A 27,079-nucleotide genomic window follows, 5' to 3' on the forward strand; every position below is an offset into this window, starting at 1 on the left:
TCAGAGGTGCAAACAGAAACGGTTGGTCCTCTACAATGCAGTAAATACTCAGCAGGGTAACTACCTAACCATGTCACCCGCCCTACAGAGACTGAGGTATGTCCACAAAAACGGGTCCTAGTTACTCTAGACAAGTGGGTGCCAAGTGAAGTGCTTAAAGAGTTCAACCTCTCTCCAAACAATATGCAAAAGAAGTTAAAGCCAGAACATCTGCCATTGCTGTTAAAGGGAGTAAAGGATCTCTTGGACACAAGAGTAGCCGAGGAGATACTGAGGACTTACTGAGGAGATATTGTGACACTCTGAGACCTTCTGAATCTTCAGTCCCTCACCCGATGGGTCAGAACACTACATTGCTAAATAGAAGTACATTAAGATGTCATTTTGTGATGCGTGAATGTGATTTCATGAGTGCCTTTTATTTGAAAGTCGCGGTGTATCCACACCAGTGCATCTAGGATAGAATGAATATCTCAGTTTAAACTTTTGTACACATTTGCAGAAAGCACTACTGCGTCGACAGGTCCATCATGACTGGCATTTCGCCCATTCAGCACTCCAGGACTTTTTGGTCCGAGTCAGTTTGCAGACCCACCTCTAGAGAGGTACTGCTTTGGTGTCTATTCTAAGATAAATAATCCGCTATCTCTATCAGATGAACCAGTTACTTTCCTTCGGTAACACCTTATCTGGTAGAGACTTTATCTAGCTGCAAATTCCTTACCTACCCTCCCGTGCTCACTATTCTGCGACCTGGCCTTTTCCACCTAAAAAGGTCCTTGGGATCTGCACTCTGGACACTGACCTGCCAAGGCTCTGTGCTTGTGGCGCGGAAACTGAAGTCAGCTTGTTGCGGACGCACTCATATAGGCACTGCGCTTGTCGCCTCTGGCACGGATGATACCTATGCAGAGCTGTTCTACGCCATCTACTGGTATGCCAGGAATTCAGTTTGACGAAAGGGGAATATTTTTTGGTGAGGAATCTGTGGCTGGATGGTCTTTACCAGATAAGATGTCACTGAGGTAAGTGACTTGTTCTTCACTCAAATAGATCTGTTCACATGTGCAGAAAACAAAAAATGGCCAGACTTCACCGTGAGGCTTTACGAACCAGGAACAAAGGGGAAATGCCATATGGGTCGACTGATGAGGATGTTTTCTTTATGCTTGTCAGCTGATTTTCCCCGTTACTAACAGTCATAGCAAACTCTCTTACTCAACAGCCAGAATGATTCTAGTAGAACTGCTCTGGCACTAGCTGTTCACAGATGATCTTCATCTGTCGGAGCGACCACACAGGAGGCTGCCATGCAGACTGTTACTTTTGACTAGTTTGGAGGCCAGATTCTACATCTCAAACTACCATCTTTGGGTTTGGCAGCATGGCTCCAGAACTCGTTCAGTGTGGAAGCTTGGAATTCCTGCATTAGTGTACGGCCATTCTACAAGAATCCAAATGGTCATCTGTGGGAGCTTCGCATTCATTTAGGTGGAAGAGATTCTGCACTGAGTGTTGTGTGAATAACATTAACCCTACCTCTGTCAAGAAATGGCTCTATCAAGGTACCTTCTTCATTTGGCCAGATAAGGTTTGCAGTTCTCCTCCATAAAAGTCCACCTGGCAGCCATGCTTACAGGAAAACCCTTCACAAACCACCTTTTTCAAAATCCCTGTGGTTAAGTATTTCCTAGAAAGTGATAAAAATTGCTTTCTCCACTGAGAAAACCCTGCCTTTTGTAGGAATTGAACATTATCCTTTAAAGACTGATGATGGCTCCATCCAAACACATTGACAAGTCTTCCTCACAGCACAATGGAAACCAGCTTTCTTTATAGCTATAATAACAAACATTCAAGAATTGTTTTTCTGTGAACAATATAATGTGCTCCATAAAAAGATGTCATGTGGACACGCCCTAATTTCGTATCTAAGTTTGTTTTGAATTTCCATGTAAATCAGACAATTACCAACATTATTTCATCACCTATTTTGCGCAGTGGAGAGTTCTTTCCACTAAATGGTCGGAGAGTTGTGAATTTCTGTTGTGATAAAAAAAGACTTAAGGAATGCCTAACAATTATCAACTATAGTAATCTGTGCACAGATCATGCTGCCTATAAAGGGTCATGCTGCCTCTGAAGCATTGGTTCCCAAAATGTTCAGAGCCAAGACCCACTTTTTGGAACTACAGTCTTTTGTGACCCACCTAGCTTTAAAGACCATTAATGCCATTAAAGCATCGTGTGGCAGCACAATGTCATTTACAGAGAGCACATTTTCTTTTGAAATGATCACAAAATTTCCACAGACATACAGTTTTACTGATAAAACTATTGCATACAAATGATGATGCGCAGAAATAGAATTTCAGTTAATATTTATCATTTGTGCATCACCAAGTAAAGTCCCTTAAAATGTTTTGATCCTATTAAAATTTGAATCCATCGCCCTTCTGAATTATAAAACAGTGCTTCATTTTTTGCTTACCTAACTGCTGTATGTGCACAATTCATTTACATGTGTTTACATTTTGTTGCATTGCAAACAATGACACCCTACAGCCTTGCCGTTCACACTCTCAGTATCCCAGCAGACTGCTGCATAATTTACTTTACTTTCCTTCCTCAGTTTGCCACATGCGAGAGGTTTCTGAACACTAGTGTGTTAAATGAACCACACAGCAGTTTGCCATAAGACATAACCTGGCATTGGACCTCTGTCTTCGAAGAGCTGCAACTGTTTAAAGTTAGATACAGAGTTTCAAGGCATCTTTATTTATTTCTTTGACTATCACGACCGACCACAAATTGGCTCGCAAACCAGTTTGGGAAATACTGCTCTACACAGTGACTGTCTAGATGGATGGTTCCTTCATTCTTTTATGCTAATGAAAAGCTGCCAAAATGCTCTCTGCAGGTCTCACCCTGCCAGAGGTAAAGCAACTACACTGGCCTTGTTAAGAAATTTTCCCACTATGAAGATATGTATAGCAGCCACCAGGAGGTTTTGTGACACCACTACTAGAAGTAATTGTCTTGACGCAGAATCTAGAACAGATACCCAAGTAGGCAAGGTCTCCTCAGAACTTGTTTGTATATTTCTCATTCATTTTGTCTTTTTTCTCCTTCCAGGCTTCTGTGGGCATACTGTTCTATCTATATATCTCAAATGTATTTTCATTTTGTAAAGTAAATAAATGGTGTTAGACATTTTAGGCTTTGCATAGGCATATTATTTCATTTTAAATAAGATGTTGCCTTTGTTAAAAAAGGGGAAGATGAAATTTGAAGGTATACATTTTTGTATGAAGTGCTCCTGGATGACGGACACGGGGAACCGGTCCTGGGTTGCTTGTGTTCCGGGTCAGCAAGGACCTAGCTTAGCAGTTCAGACTGGACTGTTCCCATTGGAGCAGGGCCAAGACTGATTGCACATGGTTGAGTTTAATCTGAGGTGGCATAGTGGGCAAAAGGAACGATGAACTGGGAGGTATCCCTGAGTAATCATCAGTGGCCGAGAGTAGTTCAAGCATTCCACACATAACATTTTTGTTCATAGTCTAGCATCTGGCACATGGACCTTGTCGATAAGAAGAGTTTCTCTCTCCCTCTGGGGAGGACAGGAGCTCTTTTGGGTGCTGCTTGTTCAACTTCTCCCCCTCTGCCCCTGTCCTGGTAAGTTTTCTTGGTCCTCCACATACGATGCCGACGTCAAAGCTGTGCCGAAAGCCAGAGTCTTCAGCATTTTCAATAGTGACCAGGCGGGCGATCTAAGTTCTGTCCTGACTTTAAAGTCAACATTACCATCTGTAATGAGAAAGAGCAAACCTCAATTTATGTTTCCTTCATTCATCATGAAAATCAAGTAATGCTTAGATGGATACTGTGTGTGGGTGAGTGCGGACGCGTGCAGACGTGTTTGCATGTTTCATTCCTTGTGCTCGAGATTTAGACTCTGAGTTTCTGAAGCTCATGTCTAAATCCTTTCACAACCCAGTCCTGTAAAGAAGGTGAAATAATTTGGCCACTGCATAGCTCATCCCATTTACTGGCTCCTGTTTCGTTGCCTGCAGGAGTACAAGCGGAAGCAGCTGGAGGAGCAGCGACAGTCTGAGCGGCTGCAGAGGCAGCTGCAGCAGGAACACGCGTACCTGAAGTCTCTTCAGCAGCAGCAACAGCAGCAGCAACAACAGCAGCAGCAGCAGCAGCAGCAACAACTACAAAAACAACAGCAACAGCCTGACAAGAAACCGCTTTATCACTATAACCGGAATATTAATCCCACAGACAAACCGGCTTGGGCCAGAGAGGTATGGCGTGTGCGGCTAGGTGATGTGTGTGGACTAAGGTATTTTTTAAATCTTGGGGGAATGCTGTATACTTATTTATGCTGCTGGCAACAGCCTGGGTGAACCATAAAATAAACGTATTTCGCAAAATTGCATCAGAAAAATTAGATTGGAAGAAGTTGGAAGTGTTGAAAGATCAAATTCTTTCTTTTGTCTCTCGGGCTGCAGTTTTTTAATATTCCTGGCTGGTGTGTACATTTTTTTTTATGTCGTCATGTTCCAGGTATATGGAGAAGGTGATACCGCTGCAACTATAATCTCACAAAACTGACCTAAAGAGGGTGCTTATATAGTGGCCCAACATAAGAAAATGACAATTGACGTCAACACTGCAAGCAGTGTGTACCTTGCATGTGTTTAGCTTAAACATCTATGAATCTGTTTGAGAAAGTTTTCTTGTTTAACCTCCCTGTTATTGATCCAGATGATTGTCTTTATATTTGTTTGGAAAAGATTTTTCTGTTCATTTTTCAGCCATTGCTCTGCAAAAGAGCTGCAGGAGTCTTTAGGCCAGAGCTGCTTGTTCAATGCGTAGGAATGAGGGAAACTGGAATAGCCTTTTCATCGGGTTTAAAATTAAGAATACCTAAATGAATTTTATTGTGATGCAAACAAATAAAACTTGGAATGAGGGCTTTCAAATTCCTCCCCTCCCTTCATGAGTAGCCATGCATTGTACTATCACTGCCAAGTGAAGACAGGCCGAGCGCTGCATGAGATTGTTAGGTGATGCTTTGGTAATAACATTTCAAGCTTCCCAAGTCTGCCAATGCTTCAGCAGCCCATCAGTCCAGGATGATCTGTAATAAAAGAAGAAGACAACTGTCCACCAGAGAGTTCTCCTAGTATCCAAAGTCCTACCCGTAAAACTCAAGCTTTTTTATAGGTTTAGAAATGAGTCCAGTTTGTGATTCCGATTCCTAAGGGCTTGAGAAAGGGATATTTCTGCTTATTCACATAATCATTCACTCCAGTATTCACCTTTGCAGTTATATTTGCCTAAATTAATAGATGTAGATCAGTTAACTCTTTCAGAGCCTTTGATCAGGAAACTGAATTAAAACCTCTGAAAGGAAGCTACCCAGCAAGGGAATGACCAAGTGCTGCACATTCACCCTGGGCCATAAGTTGGTACTTTTCCGTGAGCTGCATATTTCTTCATCACAGTAATAGTTTTGGAAGATTTGCTTCCTACTGAGGTGAAGCGACGCCACTTATACAGACCACTGGAGCCATTCCTTTAAAGAAGCCCTTGCTTAGATTTCATGTGTGCACACATTTGTTTTGGAGTCTAGCATGACCATGAGCTGTTGGGGGAAAAAAAGGCACAGCGTTCATGTTGAGCAGCTTACTGTCATTCATATCAGACATTCTCTTGCGTCAGCAGGATGCTTCTGCCCTTGTGTCATGAGTCCACGGCTGCACAACCTCAACACATGATGCTGTGAGCATCAGCACCACGCATCTTTCCTTGTGTCATAACTCCTTAGCTGCACAGATTCAACACATGATGGTGGGAGCATTAACAGCATGCTCCTGCTCTTGTGTCATGATACCTTGGCTGCACAGTCTCAAAGGGTGATGGTGGGATAGCGACATTATAAAGTTCCAATTGTTAGTTCATCTGGCCCTTCTGAAGTCAGACATACCACATTAGTGCAAAGCAGGAGCGAGGGTCTCATCCATCAGGCCATGATTAGCATCTGTCAGTTTGAAGACATTGAACTGGTCATATCCACAAAGTACTTTCTCACTGCTTTAGTTAACCTGGGGTCTCAGCTCTTGTGGAACAGTCTGATATTTTCCCTGTACCAAAGGTATCTGGTTTGCGACTTAAGAAACTGAGAGTGGCACAATGAAAATGTAGGTAAAGACTTTTCCCCATCAGTTCCTCCTCAGTATCCAAGGTGACAAAAGATCTTCAGGATGAGATTTTTCCAGACTTGCGTGTGCATAGTACTGACAACAAGATGAAGGATCCTGTCGCCCATTATAAATGTGTTAACTCTACTGGCATCTCATCTCCTTCGGCTCTTTAACAGCTGCTTGTGATGTCCCTATCCTCTGCCCCATACAGGAGAACAATTGACACTTGATGAATCTTTTTCTTCTTTAGTAAACAGGGGCACGTTGAAATGTGGAGATGATGCTCGTAAAGTGGAGCAGGGGTTACAGGTCAGTAACTTCTCTATGCTGCCCTACCTTTCGCAGATCTATTTTTTGGTCCGGTGGTCGTGTATCCAGCTGGTTATAGCTGGGTCTTGTTTACAGAACAGAAACAGAAAATTCTCCAAGATAAAATGACTTGAGGAGCGCAGGTGAAGAATGTTTTGCATATGTAATGGCCTAATTGTTACTGCTATAGGTAGAAGAACGTTCGAGGATGAATAAGCAAAACTCGCCCCTTGCCAAAAACAAGGTGGCTTCCAACAAGTCCGACCCTTCGTTGCAGTCCCGCATGGAGTCGATCTCTATCAATTCAGTACCGGACTCCCAGACGCCCCCTATGCAGCGCCCTGTGGAACCTCAGGAGGGGCAGCACAAGGTAAGCAGGCTTAATGTGCCTGGTGGCTCCCCGGACTCTCTTGCTCCATCCAGAGCTGCCTTCTCTTTAAGGAAAGTGTGAGCCAGGTCCACAGCTTGGTGATCCTCAGCACTGCGAATGACCGCACGGTTCTTCCCTTTGTCTGCCTGTGTCTGTGCCTTCTCCCACGAATTTCCTGTACCTACTCGTTGCATGTAATCTCCCTGTTACCTTGCTGCTTTGCTTCTCTTTCATATTAATTTCTCATTGTTTTCTTCACCATGTGTAGATGTTTCAAAGACCTGAAAGATACCTATCTCAATAGTGCAAAGCAGTGTCTCCAAGGTAATGATCACAGTGGATGAAAGCACACAGAATATTTATTTAGTTATAGTTAGAACAGAACTCTGAACTGTATGTCTTTACTTGTTTATATTTTTTAGCAGGCTTGAACGTATACATGTGCTGAGCTTGAGACTCCAATCCCTTTTTAAGTATTGGCCCGGAATTGTGCACTGATATTAGTGCAGAGACTCTTATCTGCTGTAAGCAGAACTTGTCTTGTGATATCCACCCATTGTAAGTATTTCCACAGTCCACAGCTGTAAACTAGACTCTAACGGTGATGAGGTAAATGTTGTGGCTTGTTGAGCTGTGGTTTTGAGGGGCCATTACTGTGTCGCAGACGTTGGCTGTTCTTGGACTGATTCTGACCTTGCTGGAGTGGCAGGTGCTGTGCTCTTGGTGGCTTTTGACTATTAAAGTGGTTTGTACTGGAAGGGTTGTCTGGGTGAGTCCCATTCTGTAGTGTTTAACTCAAGTAGAACTGTTTTTGTGCCTTAGACAAGGGTTGTCATCTTTTTGTTTTGTCCTTATGCATGGTTTTCATTCTTGTTTCTTTGCTTCCAACGTCTTTTTGAGCATAGGTGTGAGTCTTTATTCTTAGGAATAACCTTCAAGCTTCATAGTGTTGTCTTTCAGTAAGACCGTCTTGAAGATGTCTTCATGAACTTTGGACTGTTATTGATCTTATGATCAATGTTGGCGTTAGTGCTGGTAGTGGGGGGTTTATGAGACCCCCGTTCACCAGTAATAGCCTCCCTGTCTCCACTACACTCATAGCGTAGACGCTGAACACTATATTCTGATAAAAAAAGTATTCTGATTTTTCACCTACCAAGTGGATCTGAGGCTGACCAGCTCAGTGTATCAGCAGGGGCACCTTTGTCATCAAACCCATGAGCACCTGAATAATAATTGTTCTACTTATAGCATGTTCAGAATGGTCTAATGCAGTCTGTTATTGAGCAGACCCCATAAAGATTACTCTTATTAATTCTCTAAACATACATGCAGATCTAAGTGTAGAGCAGCACATAGAACAGGTTGTTTTGATAATCACTAGTTAGGTGCTCCTGTGATTTTGAAAGACGTGTTTAAAAGTAGTCTAGACCATCATTACAATCAAAGACTTCATTTTGTAACCATCTTCCTCTTTTTAATGGCACATCTCTCCTGCTGGCCTGTTGAGCCTCTACATGGTTATCTGTACATAGAAGCAGTAGTTGTGTTACGACTAGAATCTGCTTAAAGGTGTACAAAAAACACTGTCTTATCCCCATAATAGAAGTCTAGCCGTGGTGCAGCCTTCAGATTTCGGTGTGAGTTGTTGCTCTTTGATTTCAGCGACTCATCTTCAATCAGTTTGTGTTCTCGTGGTGTATGCATTTGGGTGTCAGCTATTTTCCACTGTGTTTTCTGCCACACGATTTGTGAGCATTAAAGCTGAGTAATCAAGACCCTCATGCCCCAAAATATAGTTGCAAAGTTTGGCCACTGTTGTCACCTTCTGTCAGTCCTAGCCTTTTAGTCAACAGCATTTTGAATCATGGGACTTGTCGGTAGTGCACCCCTTTTGAAATCTCTGTTTGTAGACCAGGATTGGCTGAGAGCAATGCTTGTGTTTTGATGTCTGTGGGCAGCTACGTCCACTTTCATTGATAGCTCCAGTTCAGCTGGGACTTTTGAAGGTTTATCCATGAAAGAGAAGTATGGCTAGATGTGGATTCTTGTTCTGTGTGTTTTCTTCGCACTTGATAACATTACTGACCATAGTTATCAATTCTAGTAGCTCCGATCCATGAAAATATTTCACCCGTCACAGTTCCCTACCTTACATTTGTTGAACAAATCATACAAATATTTTCTTTTGTTTTCCTTTCTTCCTGAACGGTCAACAGTACCATTCTTTGTGATGTTGTGAAACACCCACTGTTGTGTCTGAACTGGTGTAGCCTAACACAACCGCACAAATAATGGAAAGTATGATCCTTGAATCCAGTCATGGCTTCCCGCTACATGGTTTTTGTTAAAGCAGACCAAATTTTCGTAAAATATGGGGACTAAAAGAAATTGGATTTAAAGTTGGGGGAAAGATGATTATAAATATGTGCTGTATTATTAATTCTGAAAATTCATCCAATATTGCATACACATTTTCACAGAGCCATGTAGCCCATCGTGTCCCGTTAAAACCATATGCTGTGCCCGTGCCAAGGTCGCAGTCAATGCAGGATCAACCAGCTAAGAACGGGATTTTATTCTCAGTGAATGAATCTGTCCCATTACCACGAGGGGAATCGATCCAGCAGAATTCAGAGCCCAACACTGAAAACCCGGCACCACCCACCCGTACTGGGAACAGAGAGGAGAGAGGACCCTGGGTCAGGATGGAGGCAGAGGTCCCACCGAAGGTAACCTCATAGAGGGTGGTACTGGTAGTGGGCTGGGAATCTGATGTGGTGGTTGTGTGGCTTCTCAAACATATAGAACCAGCTTGCATTGCCTGCATTCTCAAGCAGCCTTCTTCGAAGTTAGGTCCATCACAATCAGGGTGTTGATCTCCTTCATTCACGAGTCGCAAACAGGAGGCATTTTTGGTGCACTTTTGCACTTTAGTCTTTACTTTTTAACTATTTGATATTGTTGCCGTTCCCTCTTCATTTCTTATAAATTTCAATTCCACCTGAATTGTAATCAGACCTTGGAATATTCTGACCTCAGTCCCAGTGCCATTAGTGAGCCGAAAGACCCTACACAGCAGCAATGTCAGCCAGACTGACTTGAGCTGTTGTGATGGCGGTATTCACCTGCCTCCACCTGTCTCGTGTCTGCTGGCAGAATATCGAGAATGTGTATGTTTTTCCATAACATAATTTTCCTCCCATTTCTTTTTCATTTTTGTCTCTGTTTCCTAGATATGCATAGCTTATTGTTTTGGGTTCTTCTACTGTGCTCCTTCCTAAATACCAAGAGTTGTTGCCTTGGTTTTAAGTGAGCACAATCTATATTAAAACTTCTTTGATACCCACATATTTTCTTCTACAAATTCCATTAAGCACACTGTATCCTAAAAATTAATTTATAAGTTAGAGTTGTCAACAGAGCTTCATGCAGCCAGTACAATCTACATCTTGCCTACAGTGGAGGTAATTTCTATTGGGGGGGGGGGGGTGAAGCATTGCCTTCTATGTGCATGGTGTTGGCCATCCAGGGAGAATCTACATACTAGAATCTGACACTGCCACCTCCACCTCTGCAACCCTCTCTCCATCCTGTACGAGGAGGGTTCATTGATCAACGTTACCTCCTGTCATGCTTGCAACGATCCTGGTTTCAAGTTCAACCCTAGTCCCCATTCCAGTTAGCAGCTGACGTAGCACAGGTGGGAGCTTCTTGTATCGCCCCACCCCCAGCGTTGATCCTGGCTTACCTTCCTGAGGTCAGGTCAGTCACTGTGTCTCATTCAACAACCTGATGGGGTTTCTGACTCTGTTGTGGTGTCTGATTCCAAAGAAATGAAGCCTTTGAACTTAGATCTCTGATGGCCCAAGCAGAAAATTGTGGCTTTGTTTTACTGTGTGGTAAAAGAAAAGCACAGCATCCTTCAGTTCCCTTCATGTGCCACAGTGGATCCTGAGAGTTTGGTATTTTGAGGATCTAGCTTCTATGTTTTTCAATCATGTCCATGCAAGGCTTCCAGAGATTTCCCTTGAGCACCTTTTCAGTGATTCACAGTAGGAATTATTCCATCCCAATATAGGTGCTTAAGGAGTTTTAAAAAGTGCTTCAGGTCTTTTTGTGGAGCACTGTCGATACTGAAACTTTATCCCCAGTGATCACTCTAAGGCATTCAGAGGTAGTGCTGTGCAGCCTCAGATGCTCTTTCACCCACTCTTGATGTGACAAGATCGAAGCATATAAAGCTCCAGTTGGCACAAAGGTTTCACTTTCGGGTTTTTTCCACACTACCCTGAAACAAGTCTGCACTGCTTTTCCAGCAGAACTCTTCTGCTTTTCTTTAGTGACTAGGTTTGAGGGCTTCGCCTGGTAATACAGGGTTTAAAACCTGTCGTAGCTGCACAAAAAATGACCTTGATGGATCCATATGAAATCTGAGTTTAGTCTCTTAGAACTGAACATGACCCCTTGGCCTGCCATTCCTGTTCACTAGTATATCAAAAAACATATGGGAATGGGAGTCCAAGCTATTTTTGTAAGCCCGCTGAGATATACCCAAGTGTTTGTCTTCTGCAGCTTTGGATCGTTCGTAGATTCACATTCTTGACTCATTACCTGACATCGAGGTGGGGTCCCACAGTGAACTTGAAATGGCAATATAAAACATAATTCACCTGACTGTAGTGGCACTTTAGTGCCACAGTGACCTCATTAGAACAGACCCAAAGTCCAGCCTGGTAGGTGAGAGTGCCCTAAATTCCTACCTTAATCTCACTTTAGATTTCTCTTATGTTGTGTGGAAAGAGAGTCCCAGGTTTTTGCTCAATCTTCTGAAAGATAAGGCATTTGTTTACCCTAAAATCTTCATATAAAAAAAAAGTACGGGTAGTGGAAGAGTATATTATACATACATACATACATACATACATATATACTTTTTAACATGGGATCTCAAAAGAGATGCCTCTCAAAGCCCTTATGACTTCTGGCAAGATGAGGGTTTACGCTGATGAACCTACTGCCTTTATCCAGAACTCAAACCAAAAGCATATAAGATAAACAGAAAAGTTTCTGCTTAAACCCTCGGTGATCATGAAGAGAGGACTGCTAATGTGCTTTCAGAATTCAGGTGTTATAGACATCCCCTAATCTGGGTTGGGTCTGTACAAACTGCTCCTCTGTGCAGTAGAAGAAAGTTAACAAAGTTTATAGACTTCTAAACCACCAAAAAAAGGCATCGTCTGCAAATCAATGAGCTTCCACCTCTTATGTGCCAGAAGCAAAGATTTGTGAGAACCACTTAAAACATTATGTAGGCCTGCTTTTCCTTCACCGAGCACCAACCAATGAATAGAAAGTTGACCACCAAATCTTACTTATCGATTAAGCCACCACTGACGTCCCCTCAGCCAGAAACAGTAAAGTCATCAAAAGCTCCCAAGTTGTCAACCCTACGATGGGTTATGTTCTCTCCTTCTAAGAACCTAAGTCCACAGTGCCATTGTTGGCATCCGTTGATGGTCAATCATTGATGACAACTTTGGCGGCAAACAACAGTTTCCTACCAGCGTCCCGTCAGGAAAAAAAAAAAACTGTTGAAGACGATCCTGCTGATGACCATCAATGACCGTTCCATTGATGAAAGCCCCTTTTTAAAGCAGGACTTCCCTCAGCAATATTGCCAGAACACCCTTTTCCAAGCAAACTACTAGCTCAGGCTCCTGCTAAATGGCAGAAGAAGAGTCCAACCCAGATGATCCTTTTGGCACTGGTTACAGTCAAAGACAACTCAAAGTGACATGCCAGGATCCTGAAAAATAATTTATTTGCTTCCGTATAATCCTGACTCAAACCACAACAGCGCCATCCAAATTATCTAGGATTGTGGGAAGACAAACGGGAAGGAAATTGTGCCTATACCAGCCCTCACTACAATCCTTAGGAGGAAGATTGTTACATCTATGAACCACCAGTGGTTTGCAAGTACCAGTCAATCTTAAAACGTTCATACACATGATGGCAGATCATTATGCTTGCTATCTGGCCAAACCACTTCCCATCCCATGAATACTCCTATAATATCCCACTTCCACCAGAGATGGCACAGGCCATGCCCCAGCATAGGTGGTGCCATCCTCACAAGCAACACCACTCCCTTAGCAACTGTTTATGCGAGGACAACCCCCAACAATCCAACTCCTGGCGGATGCATCAAATGATGATCAATATTCAGACAGCTTTGGGGGCGGGGGTTCTTCTGTTCACTATATTTCAAAACTTTACACAAGTAAACAGGATAATAGCTTAGTTCTGGCGACAAAGCTAATTCTGCCTCCACTGGGGGGCTCGCCTACTGATGGCATTACTACACTTATTTGTATAGTAAGAACGTCCAAATAATTTGAGCATCCTCCGACGCATCTTCATCAACTCCAAATGTCAAAAATTCCTGAGCTCTGAGAATATTGACATGTATAGCACAAGTAGCAGTGCTTCTTCAGCACTTCATCAGGTATTTTCATAGCGTAACAGTTATTCAGGAATGTTTCTGTAGAAGCCACAAAGAAATCAAAAATAGCTTGTCTACAACAATTCTGCACATTGAGTCTTACTCTAAACACAGAAGAAGCAACCCTCAATCACTGAGGAACATCCAATTCTTAGGTGTGGTTCTGAGCAGCGTGGAGGTGTGAAATCTTACCTTTCTTAAGAAAATCTAAAAAGCCTTTTAACAAATTAGACAAACAAAACAACCAAAAGTCACAGGAGTAGTTCTTTCATTCCTTCAACCTCCAGACAATTTTGTATGGACCATTTTGTAAGGACAATGGATGTATCAAAGCAGGGATGGGAAGCACACTTCCAGGAGTGGACAGCTAGCGCTCTGAGGCTCAGCCGAGAGAGAGGCCTTTACATCAGTGTCTTGGAACTGTGAACCTATCTGAAAAGGTCTCAAATATTTTCTGCCCCAATTCGTCATTCATCAGTGTTGATATAGACCTTTACATTAACAAGTAGTGAGGTACAAGATCACAGGTGCTGTAGGCGAAGGCTCAGACTCTTTGGCATTGGACTGTATATCACCAGATCTCAATATGACCAGTAAACCTGCTTAGCTGCACCACAAAAGACTGCCACTAATGGGAGCTCAATGACAACCTGAGAAGGAGTGTGTTCTGATAGAGACATCTAACCTCAGATTCCTCACTGTAGAATACTTCCACAGAGTCAGACTGGATCCAGAAAATTGTGAGCCGTACATCTGCTCACTGGTAGGTGATGTCTTTCTGCTCTTCTCAACATCATCTGCATCAGAAGTGACGTTACGGTGCTTATATAGGCACCACTCCGGCGCGCTGACCTCAGTTGCTTTCTTTCCACGCCAGTAGCGTTGATCTGGATAACTACCTCTATCATTTTTTTACCAGCTTGTTTTCGACTTTGCCGACATTTTTTTAGCTTTGCTCCCAGTGTGCTAGGGCATCATGTCCACTGCAAAATCTTCAGGGTTGAAGCCTTGCAGGCACTGGCACAGAGAGATGTCTGGGTCGGATTCCGCCTTGGTTTGAGTCTGGTGCCTGGGGTCGGGACACGACTCCAAAGGCTGCATCGCGAGCGGGCTATGAAGCTCCTGGAAGCACAACAAAAAAAAGCTTCATGCCCCTCCTGGTCCCGTTCTCGTTGGAGATCTTGGGGCCGATTACAGAGCCGTTCTCATGGCCAGTTGTCTTCCTTCTCTAAGAACTCCTCACTAAAGTTGGGTATGTCCAAAAAGCACAAGAAGAAGAAGCTGACGGACTCTTCAGCTTCACCTTCTCAACAACATGCTTCCAAGTCCCGCTACTGAACTCCACCTTTGGAGCCAGCGTCAGGACTCGCTCCATGCTATTCTGAGTTTCCCAGTGCTGAAGTGACGCCCACCAAGCTTACACAATTTTATGATGCCATGTATGCCATCTTTTGGCCTTCAACCCTCTCTGGAGCGCCTTAAGAATCAAGGAGCCAAGAGATGCCCTTACTGGATTACCGTCAGCAGGTTTGCTTTCAATGCCAGCAATCCTGCTGGATCCGGGCCGATGACAGATGGGTGCCTCCATCCAGCCCAGCTTTGTCATTACTGGTGCCATCCTCTGCACAGCTTGACAGCGAGCCAATTATCATCCCCGATGAAGACCCAGTCCTGTCCCGTCGCTGCATGATGTAGATGCTGGCACCATCCATCTCTTACCATCCCCTGGACTTTCCACCCCATGACAAGCCCTACCCTTCTAATGGAGGAGATGTGAATTTAGGTGTATTTTCCCCTAGAGGACCCTGGTGAAGACAGCTGGTATGAGGTGATGGTATTAGGGGTTGGGTGATGCCAGTGGCCTGGATACCTCCCTAGACTCTGCCATAATTTCCCCTCCGGGCTGGGTTTCGGCAGAAGGCACATCTTTGGCACCATAATGCACACGGAGGTTCTCGATCTCCAGCTGCCAGTCGTCAAGGTTAAGGCCAATGTCTTGACATAGGTTCTTCAAACTGGGATGGGCTCATCTGAACACATTCTCATATTTAATGAAGCCCTCACCGACGTCCTCCTGGGCGCCTGGACAAAACAGGTGATCCTGTTTACCGAATTATTACTCTACTGCACAATCCTGTCCTGGGAGACCCAGCCTTCCTCTCTGAGCACCCTCCCCCTGGGAGCCTCGAGGTGCATACCTCACCAGTGAAGATCTACATGATAGTGTTTCCTACATCACCACCAGATAGGCAATCCAACAGGCTGGACACCTTTAGTAAGCACATCTTTTCTTCCACCAGCCTTGCTCTGCGTTTGGTGAACACTGCATTCCTCTTGGGCCGACATTCCCACGCATTGTGGGATTCGGTTGCTGAGCTCCTTCCCATGCTGCCAGAGGAAGGTTGCACTGTCCTCACTTTGGTGGACCGCAGGGCTGCAATTAAGGCCACCACCAGGTGTGGACTGGACACCACAGACTCCCGGGGTAGGACCATGGCTTCTACGCCTGGTCACGGGCCCCTGGGTTCTCAGGAGATGTACACTCCTCACTGATTGACATGCCTTTCCATAGCTCCTACCTGTTTGGTTGAGAAGGCTGATTGGACGCTCAAGCGCCTCCCTAAAAGCAGTGTCACTGACAGATCCCTTGGCCTTTCCCTCTTGTTCTGGGCGCAACAGCAGCCCTTTGGCACCTATTGCAGATGTGGAAGAGGAAGCTTTGGGCACCCACAGTATGAGCTGTACCAGATACAGCAGCCTGCCCAGTCCTTTTGAGGGGAAGGACGCATAGGTCCAGAAAGGATGCGAGAGCCAGTCCCAGTGTGGTACCCAGGCCCTGCCCATCCAGCGGCTGCAACCTTTAAGCCCTTTTACTACACCCTCCATCCTGCACACCATCCAGTTAGCGGCAGTCGGGCACCACCTGCCTCAATGGTTGGTGATTATATCCAAAATGGGGGTACTTCAGATTGTGCAAAAGGTGTATGCCCTACCATTTTTGGAAACACCTCAGCCCCTCTAGTGTTCCCAAAATTGGCTGACAGAGGACCTTCTTGCCTTACATTGTCAGGAAGTGCAAGCTCTTATGGCCAAAGGAGCCATCAAGGAGGTGCTTACACCAGAAGTAGGGTATGGTTGCTATTCTCTCTACTTTCAGGTGCTGAAGTAGGACAGAGGCCTTTGTCCGATACTAGATCTGCACTCTCCCAACGCCTTTCTGAATAAAGAGAAATTCAGGATGCTCATTTTGGCTAAGTGTCTGTCTGCCCTAGATTCTGGAGACTGGATGCTAGTGCTGGACCCGCAGGACGTGTAATTCCACATCCCTGTCCTGTAAGCCCAGGGGCCCATTACCTGCGTTTCACGGTGTGCCAGGAGCACTTCTAGTTTGCTCCTTTTGTAATGCCCTAATGGGACCTTAATTTGGTCATTACTTTTCTCATGTGTTCTCCCTTTAAGCCCCTGCATAGCTGCCCTTGGTGGCTCTTGACTCTGAAAGCAGTGTTCCTCGTGTCCATTACATTGACCAGTAGAGTCAGTAAGCTTTGGGGCCTGTCAGTGCAGCCTCCAAACACCAACTTCTTCTCTAACTAGCTGGTCCTTCGGACGCATGTCTTTTTCCTAACGAATGTAGTCACTCCTTTTCACATTGGCCAGAGCATTACTCTGCCTGCGTTCTTCGCTCCACCTCATCCGTCCAAAGAGTAGGAAAGACTACATCAATTTGACTCTAAACGAACTCTGTCAGACTATATTGATAGCACTACAGGTCATCAGATGGACAATAATCTCTTCATTGGCTTCGCTCGGACAAAGAAAGACAAGGCTGTGCAGAAAGCATCCAACTTCAGTTGGAAGCAAGCTGCAAAAAAGTCTGTTAGACACTGGTGAAGAGGCAACCCCCTGAGGGCTTGTGGGCTCATTACACCAGGGCAAAAACCACCACTACGGCGTTAGCTCGATTCATACAAGTGCTGGACATCTGCTATTGGGACGTTCCTCCATATGTTCATGAAACACTACAGTTTGGACAGGCAGGTCTGGTATGGTGGGCATTTTGCCTGGTTGGTCCTCCAGAACTTTTGGGTCTAAGCCAATTGCAGACCCACCTCCAGGGAGGTATTTCTTGGGTACCTATTCTAAGGTGAGGAGCTGCAGTTAGAAGTTTCAATCAGAAGAACAAGTTGCTTACCTTCAGTAATGCTTTTTCTGCTAAAAACCTTTTCTAACAGCAGATTCCTCACAAACCCTTCCATTTTCTCTGGTCTGCGAACTGGGCTGTTTGCCTTAAAGAACTCTTTAGACACTGCACACTGGTCACAAAAGTAACATTGTTTTTTACATAGCTCTGCATTCTTGGAGCTGAACTAGTCATGAAAGAAACTGAAGTCAGTGAGCTAGGGTGGTGCTTACATAGGCACCGCAATATCACTTCGACAGTAGCACAGAGCCGAACAACATCACCCACCAGCACACAGAGGTGTACTGCTCAAGATTTTCTGCATCCAGTCTGTTGCCTCTGGATTATTCTCAGGTGAACAATCTGTGCACCTCTACCAGAAAAAGCCTTACTAACGGTAACTAATTTGTTCTGCAGTGCATGGAGAAAACCAAGGCTAGAACACAGGCAGACAAAAACAGCAATTCTATGCACACCAATATCCACAAGTAATAGGAAGTGCGGAGGAGGAATGAGTTTTCGATTGTACTATCAATTACATATGTAGCATACGTTTTTCCACCACACACACGGATTCCCAGACTGATAGCAAAACTAAAATGAGAACCATGCTGGATGTCATTAATCAGTCCAAAGAGGCCCAGACAATGTTTGTTCATGGCCCTTCTTCATTTACTAGGATTGCCCTCTATTCCACAAGGGTCACAAATGAACCTTCTTTCCAAGTGCTGTGGACAGGCCCTATGTCTGGGATCTTTGAAGCCTGGCTTCTGAGTTCAGTGATTGGTCTCCGTGCCTCTGCAGCTAAGGGTTCTGTCCACTAACACAAGATACACAGCTACATTCTGCATTTGGTGTTCATTCAAAGATGATCATCTTTCTCCATGCAGCTCCCAGCAGATCTTAATTTATCCATTAGACTTTGCCATCCTGGCGAAGACACACATCAGTAGGCAGCTTTATCTAGTATTCTTCAATCTTTGGATCGTCCTTCTTTTGGTCACACAGGACCGTTGAAGAACTGATTGAAGGTCTTTTCAGAGCTTTCTCTTCTAAGAAAACTCTGACAAGAGAATGGGAGCACAATGCAATCTTATCCCTGATAACCTAGGCCCTATTCAGATTCATAGAGCTAGCCTTAAAATCCTCTTATAAACAATAGTGCTAATTCTAGCCCTTATTTCAGCCAGAGGAGTTCACAAAATTCACACAAGATGGGCATGAGCGGCGAACAAAAGTCACCCAAAAGCTGCCACACAAAAGCTGGTCAACCACTCACAAGAGCTGTCACTGCACATTCTACAAGAAGCCGGCAGGCGTTGCGCTTCCGGACATCGTCTGTGCAGCTACATGGAGAAATCCACACACCTGCACTCAGCACTGCGACTTGGAAACAGTCGCAGACATAGATTCAATGATGAACTAATCAGTTCTTCATCCTCTAAGGCAAGCCTTTCTATCATTTTCTCACCCAGCACAATGTTGATGTGATAACGTATGGTTCTACTTACTACTCTAATTAAAGCACATTGATCTATGAAAAGTTCAAGTGTCAGAGAAGTAAAAAAGTTACTTACCTGCAGCTATAGGTTTGTAGCATTTGTGACACTAGATACACATGTAGGGCGTACTCCTGGCATCAAGTGTTGAACGCGGATGTTCGTAAGTTGTTTCACCCTCACCCTCTGCTGCAATGCACCAGGACAATGTTTACACCTCAGATTGTTTTCTTCTGCCATTCTGTTCATACTTTAAAGTGGGGAGCTCCAGGATTGTTATCTCGAGCCCAGCGAAGAGGAAATTATTGCAACCCTCTCGGCTGCCATCAGAAACTTTCACCATCTGACTAAATTATACACGCCATTACCGGGACCCTTCACTGATGATCAGTGTCAATGGTACCAATGAAAATTCAGGTTGCTCCTCTAGAATGACACTGGAGATGTTATGGAGAATATATTTAAAAAAAGGGGATGGGACTTAAGAGGAAACTCCCGTCCTCCTAGTTATCTATATATTGAAAAAAGGGAGCCTATTATGCACTGTAGCACTGACTTGTAAGTACCAAACGATGCATAGATAGGAGTCAGAGGAGTTTATTTTGAAGTGATTTAAAGATACCTGCCTGGTAGGAGAGCTGTGCTTTATTCCACTCTCCAGACGGCGTGATTAAAAATGGAAGAAAAGTTGAAGGTATGCTGGGTTTTAATGACCCTTCCTATCTACCCATCAGTTTGTACTTAACGTTCAGTGCTTCCATGTCTTCATACATTTTAACGCCTACAGTCTGGGGACAATGCAGTATGTATAAACTTGTCCAGGATATTTGCCTCTTCTTTACCTCCACTTCCCGTGATTCCTAAGTGGTCAGGAATATGAATCGAGTAACTGTGACCAACAATCTGGTGGTCACAACCTGGTGCAGACAACCATGGTACTCCATGTTCCTAGATGTGTCAGTTCATTCGAGTAGTGAACTTCCACAGTTGCTGGATCTTTTGTCTTGGCATCTGGGTAAGCTCAGGCATCAAGATGACTCAATCTAGTGATCTGGCTTCTGAGGTCTTAGAGTTTGTTTACCTCAAACTCCCGGAAGAGAGTATGCAAATCCTGCATGATGTGGGTAAAGCCATCATGCAAGACTGCTACATTGCCAAGTGGTAAATGTTTGTGCACTGCTGCTTCAGCAAGCACAAAGTCCCCCTTAAAGCATTTTTGTAGCGCAACAACTGCTACTTGATACATTTGCAGATGGCTTACCATCCAGCTCTATCTGTTTATATTTAGTTGTGCTTGCAGCGTACTTGCAAAATACATAACATTTGTCATTGTTTACAATTCCTGTTGTTAATACCTTCTTGGAAGACCTCAAAATAGACATCCCACCAAAGACTCCTGTGACATGCAGTTCCAGTCATGGAAGGTGGCCTTTTTTAGTGTCCATTACTGCCCTGCGACGCTTGAGTAAGTTGCAGGCCTTAACTGTAGAAGAACCTTTCATCCAGGTTCACAGGATTGGAGTAGTCTTAAGAAATAACCCCATATTTCTACCAAAGGTGGTTTTCCCATTCTATGTCAACTAACTTTTGAGTTGTCCATCATCTTCCTATACCCAGCCCCTGTAGCGGAAAGGTCATTACCTAATAAACGATAAGAGGGCACTCATGTACAGCTTTGGTAGAACTAAATCCTTCCGTAAGACAAAACAACTATTTGTGGGTTTTGTTTAGTCACGCATAGGAAATGCAGTTTCCAAGGCAGGCATTGCCAGATGAATTTTAAATGCATATGAATTCATTAGGCGGAGGCCAAGTGTACACTTTTTGTACCACCTAAGGGGAGTTCCATGTGTATGAAATGCCGCAGCATGGCTTTCTTGGGAAATATTCTTCTAGCAAATGCTTGGAAAGCTGCTACATGGTCAGCACCACACATGTTCCCCTAACGCTACTCTTTGGACATCCAACCCCACCAGCAGGCTTTAGATGGCCAGATTGTATTAAGAATTCTGTATCAAACATATTCATCATCTGCTTATTAGTCACTGGTTGGGGGAGAGGGGGACTGCTTTATAGTTCAAGCAAAGATGTGCTGCGAACAGGAAGTGTCACTTCCCTGTAACCATCTGTTCGTAGTGTGCACTGCTGGAACTTTGTGAAAGCCCGTGGTGGCCACAGATGCTCTTGACACTTTCATTTTTCACAGTGCACAGTAATTATTACTGTGTCTTAAACACTATACTCCACTTACACTACTCATCCGCTGAGCGGAAAACAACCTGAGGTAGAATCTTTGATCTGTTGCATTGTCGACTAAAGTTGGATGCACTATAGTGACTTTGACAACAACTTTAAAAAAACAACTTGGAAATATCCATGCCCAAAACTACATGACAGGAGTATAAAAGCATGTGAAACTCCAGGTCTGCATGCAATGAAGTGATGGTTCCAGGGTAAGTCACATTTTCCTTTTCCAGCATTGATTTATTTCAGAGATCCACAGTCACTTGCTCTTTTTGCACTTGTGGTAGAAATCTGAGTCGAGATGCTTCTCTGAGGGTTGGATTTCCCCAAAGCTGTGAATGTGCTACTAAGTGACACTGGTTTAAGGCCTTACAGACTAGTTGCTATTGCGAGGTTATTGTGGGACTCACTGGGAATATGAGTCTATGAAAGATTCCAACACAGAAGAACTTTCTTTACAGATAAATAACATTTTCTGTCTTCTTCGGGTAAGTACCCCGCAGGAAACCATCCTCTGAAAGACCTTCACACAAATAACACACAAATGCCATGGGAAGATGAAATCCTTTTTAGCAAACAGTCCCGCCCCAAAAGACCATTTAAAGTATGGATACCATTCCCCAACATCAGGTTTTTCTTCTCGTCAGAGTTGATTCCAACATTAGAAATTATGAAGCGAATGTTTCCAAGTCCATCTGCAGCCTTGGGCAGGTCATGAGGCCTTCCAGCTAGCAATGCTGAATCTTTTCAGGGTGTTGTTGTTACATTCTGGGCCATTCTCAAGAAATGGCCCTGCTCATGTGGGTTTAACAATTTAGAGGAGTCCTCCCCTAAGTCTACCAACTCTGTTGCTGTACTCTCATCCCTCCAACAAAGTTGGTTCCTTATAAGGTGCTTTGCCCTGTGCAGTCATTGACATCCTTAGTGCTGCTTTCTGCACAGTCTTCCAAGCCCTTGAAGTCTGTTGACATCATTCAAGCAGTAATAAGGAAAGTTTAGGCCAGTTTAGATGACAAGTCCTTGGCACTGCCCAGGTATTTTGAGTGTATGGAAGAACGTTTCCGCTCCGACTCGGGTGCTTTTGTCATGACTGTAAAGATCATGGCCATAGAAAACAGAACAACCTCTTTCCTTTGAAAAAACTGGTGCTGGCTGTTACTTGGGCGTATAAAAAGTAAGTGGTATGGAAACTTCTCTAGAAGGACAATTTCCTACCTCCTTTGGCCTTCCTCCAGATGAAGCATCTTAGTTCACTTTGGTGGTATGGAAAGGAGCTGAAGCTTTGGAAATGACTTCACCATCCACTACGGTGAAATCTAACATCTAACCGAAGTCTTACAACCATCCTCTGCAGTTTCAGAACCTCCATTGCCTTTTTTCAAGTCACTTTTGGAGCCTGTACTCGCTGCTTCAAGGAATTCTCAAAAATAGCCAGATGACGTATGACCTAATAAATGTGATTGAAAGCCTCCTCCTTTAAATTGAATCCAATCCACTGGCATCTCAAAAGTAGTCTTGTCTCACAGTGTGAGGACCTCATCATTACTTCCTTCCTAGAACAGTGATATTAACGCTTCCTCTGTGGCACCTCTAGAAAGCCATTTGTTGCTTCTTTGCTGCTTTTTTAACCCACCACACTGCATTATCCTTTTCACTGTGCGATATGGCCTGCCTTAACATTGCGTGGTTTCCACCACGGAAGCGGCTGCTTGCAATTTCCCTTCTTCCTTTCTCTGGCTGTCAGTGTCTCAGCTCTTGCCTGCTGTGAAAAACTGTTTCTTCCAGGTAAGAAAAGCAGGTGGGTCTATTGTAAACTATTGCTTTAATGATTGAGTTTCCCAAAATATATGGGTATATTTCAAACATACAATTTCAAGCCTCCTGTGTCATCCTCTGTTTGAAGCAAACCCATCAGCGGTAAGGTCTGTGATGTCTCAGAGGACTGTCGCAGCTTTGCCATCTTTCTTTTTCCGTTCATTTTCTGTGTTTTTCTGTGGGATGAAATTTGCAGACTTTGACAATCCTGCTTTTACTCATTTTCTGGTATAGGATTGTCTTCAGCGGAGGTTACATGTATTTAGGTTTATGTGGGTACGTTTATTTAGGTTTACATTTTATTTTGACTGTGTTGAGGTGCGCTTTGAGACCGCATAGTGTAAAATGTGAGAGAGCAAGCTACAGGGAATCAGCTTTTGAAAACAAGGGCATTAAATATACCTGTCCTATTCTGTTTTACCACTTTTGCATATTTTGCTTCCTTTTGTTTCTTTAATTTCAGTTGTTATATTGCCTGTTTGTGCCTCATTTTCCACAAGAGTTTTAGTGTCTAGCAATAATGCCAAATATTGCTTGTAGGTATGTGTTATCTGTTTAGCACAAATGTAGTCATAAAGCAGTGGAGTGCTGTACAGGGTCAAAGGCAAGTACTGGTTTGTGGTTTTGCATGTGTGTGAATGTTTATGTAAATCATCAGTACTCATATGAAACACATTAGTTTGCTTGATGCAAACATGGGTCAGAGTGTGAGAGTATGTTCCTAATGTACCTTTTTTATCAGCCACACACTGTTTTGACAGCTTAGTGTATTTTTGAAGGTGGACTAAATACTGGTGTGTGTACACATACATCACTTTGTAGGCATGTTTTCTTGCTTTGTCCTAGCTCACATGCGTCGTGTTTGGCTTGTGTAAATATCCTGCTTGTTGTACGGGTGTAATTTACTGGTGCACATGTGTAACATAGCATTTTGCATGCTGAATCTCTTCTTCCGTAATAAAAGTGGACACATTCTTAATGTGCTGGCTCCACTGCATAGTATAGTAATAACTTTGTTAATATAGAGCTTCAAATAAAACTCCTTCCTCTTCTAGACACTCTATTTAACAGATGTTATCTTTATCCAGTTAATAGGGCTACATTTACCGATCTATGGAAGGGTGAGTTGGCCTTACCAGGAGTTGAACTCTTCACCTGCAGACCAATCACCGCCTCTTTTGTTAGTGAACTTTTAATTCACTGAGCCATCCTGCCAGATCAAGGTGAACCGGTATATCGGTTCACCCTCATTATGTACTGGTTTGCTTAGGTATTATATTGATTTAATTATACAGCCTACTGGTTGGAATGGATCGCATGATGATTTAGATGCATGAGGGACTCCTTTGTGTGTTTGAATGTATCTTGAATACATAGAGATTACCCAGTTTGATCCCTCCGTGCAAACCGCAGATACCCACAGAACATGTCCTAGATGGAAAGAAGGCTGGCTTCTTTTGGTGGGACTCGTGAAGTGAACAGGAAGTTTCCAGTCCACCAATTCTCCTGCACTACCTTTTCCTTCCCCCCTTATCATTCTCTGGTTGATCCACCTGCTTCAAAAGTACTCAAATGTGGACCAGTGGCGTGGAGAGGGCTGTTAAACAACCAGGACAGACTCTTGCATGAGATCTGTGCTCCCTGACTTTTTCATACTTGTCAGTTGAAATAGTCTCTTGAGGTTATGTCAGTTCTGCAGGTGGCCAGGAAAGAGTCCTGTAGATCTCAGTAGATGAGAAGCTGGTTTAGTTTTCTGCAGTTCGAACACAGAGCGGGTGGCTCACAGTTCTGTGGCTAAGTTCATCTTTCAGGTCAACCCAGTCTCATTAACTCAGTCTAAGTTATAGAAGTTGGTAATATAAGAATCCTAATCTAACCTAATTAGGTTTATAGAATGAATTGCCTAACCATAACGAAAGCCTGAAGATCAGTTGCAGCATATTTATTTTTCCTGACGTAATGAAGTCATGAACCATTATTGTGATGGCTTATTACATCTGTGTCCTTCACTTTGTGCTAGATGTATTCACGAAACATATTCTTGTGCTCATGGCTAGGGTTACGTTCAGCATGTGACCTGAAAGATAGCATTTTCCATTGCATTTGAAAACTTGCTCAGTGTTGCACAAGAACAGTAACCTGAGAATGTCCATGTCGATCACTTAAGTTGATCACTTGTGGATTTCCACTTCAGACAAGAGCTGAATGTCACCACCAAGTCTTACACCTCTGCAGTAGAAGTTATCTGGATAACAAGAAGTGCTGAATTACCCTCTCCCATCCGCTCCAGCAGTGGGGACGTCCGGGGATCTTTGCAATGAATCTGCACAGTCCACAGGTAGATGATCTCCCAAGTGTTACGGTGTGAGCTGAACAATGTCCTATGCGTCCAGGTGGCTGTGTACAATCTCTTCCTGCTCTACCTCTGCATCCTACTGGTATGCTGCACTTCTGGGATACATTACTTTAGTGCAGAAGAGGTGCCTTAACAATGTTGTTGATTATTCCTGTATAATATTCCCACTGTTTGGGAATGTAGGAGGCTGAACATACGAGTAAGAACAGAGGCCTCACTTATTTTTATGTCTAGTAGTAGTCCTAGGTCTGTCTGTTCTCAAACATCTCTCCTTCAGTGCTGTTGCTTTGTCTTCAAGGAGGAGGAATACATCAGAAAACATCCATGGTAATTGGGACTCAGTGCTGTAAAGTAAAATAAGTAAGATTTGATTGATTTCCTGAAAATTCACATCACTGCGGTATCCTTGATCTGCCCGTCCAAGGACAGACATGTCTGATGCTCAAGGCTCTGGCTCTCCCACTTGCACTGTAATCCAAACTGCGCCAGGAATCACAGCTTTGGCAGGAGTATGCTCCTCTTTCATGCAGTCTTTCAAGGGCATCTTCTCCTTTTTGAAAGGGGAGATGGATGGATGTTCCTAGTGATTGGAATTTAGACTTTGTTTTACAACCGAGAGAGAGGGTTTTTTCTGTTGGTCTTCTGGTGTTAAATCTGAGGTTACTGATCCCCGCGATGAGGGTATATGTTTCCAGACAATCAGATAGTGCTTCGTTTTTTTTAAAATTGATGTGAGATGTTGCTCTAGTGTAATAAAGCTTCCTGTTGAGCTGAATACAAAGCTGGCACATTGAATGAGCTGAGGAAATGTTGGGTGTAGTCATGGACATGTTGACGGTGTCCCCTCTGTGGGACACTGCCATGGTTTACCTGCACAAGTGTAGTGCCAGAAGCTTCGCCTTCTGCATGTGTGTCTTGAGGAGGGAGCTGGGCCAGGAAGACAATGAACCCCTCTTCCCTTTCCCTATTCCTCCTTACTGCTCACATATTGTAGATGATCACAGGGTTGGCCTGTACAACACTTGAACAGTCACACCAGGCTTTCACAGTGACCTGTAATATGCACGAGGAGGAGGAGCTGAACATCACATTCTCACTGTTGCATGGTGGTGTCCTTGCGTGACAATCTCATTGGTTTGTACAACTGGTAACTGCTCCTCATCTAATATAGGCTTGGATCACAGTGAAGGGCGTCAGGAGACATCTTGTTGAAATAAGCCGTCTTCATAAAGTAGAAGCCGTGTTTGAAGAACACTCCAAGTGCCACAATGCTGAGGGGTTATGAAGTCTCAAAATAATGGTGCTGTCAGGTGAAATAGAGTTGCACCTCTCACTCCCAAATACCAAGATAACTCACAGTGACATTCATAGATATAAATTACCCTCCACATATTCATTGACTGATTTTTACTGATTGAAGGGTCAATGAGGACAGCCACTGTTGACAAACTCGATCTGATTGCCGCTGCTCCGCATTTTGCTACTTCCAAGTTGGTGCCATTTTTTTTGCAGCCAACAGTTTTAAATGGAAATGTTGTGTGCACATGGTCATGTAATCCATGCTGATTCTTGTTCCCAGT

The 27,079-nt window shown here is 43.8% G+C and overlaps 1 protein-coding gene across 7 annotated transcripts in view; it reads left to right on the forward strand.

Annotated features, from left to right (window-relative positions):
* The window catches only part of MINK1 (misshapen like kinase 1), a 503,992-nt gene that overhangs the window by 320,390 nt on the left and 156,523 nt on the right, over window positions 1-27,079 (forward strand). For 3 of the 7 annotated variants that reach the window (XM_069215741.1, XM_069215739.1, XM_069215737.1), the window contains 3 exons: window positions 4,077-4,313; window positions 6,718-6,897; window positions 9,381-9,629. In XM_069215741.1, the coding sequence (XP_069071842.1) occupies window positions 4,077-4,313; window positions 6,718-6,897; window positions 9,381-9,629 (666 nt within the window). The remainder of the gene's footprint in view (window positions 1-4,076; window positions 4,314-6,717; window positions 6,898-9,380; window positions 9,630-27,079) is intronic. The other 4 variants (XM_069215740.1, XM_069215742.1, XM_069215743.1 and 1 more) reach the window with 2 other exon arrangements.

This window comes from Pleurodeles waltl, chromosome 12 (assembly GCF_031143425.1).
Source record: "Pleurodeles waltl isolate 20211129_DDA chromosome 12, aPleWal1.hap1.20221129, whole genome shotgun sequence".
NCBI lineage: Eukaryota > Metazoa > Chordata > Amphibia > Caudata > Salamandridae > Pleurodeles > Pleurodeles waltl.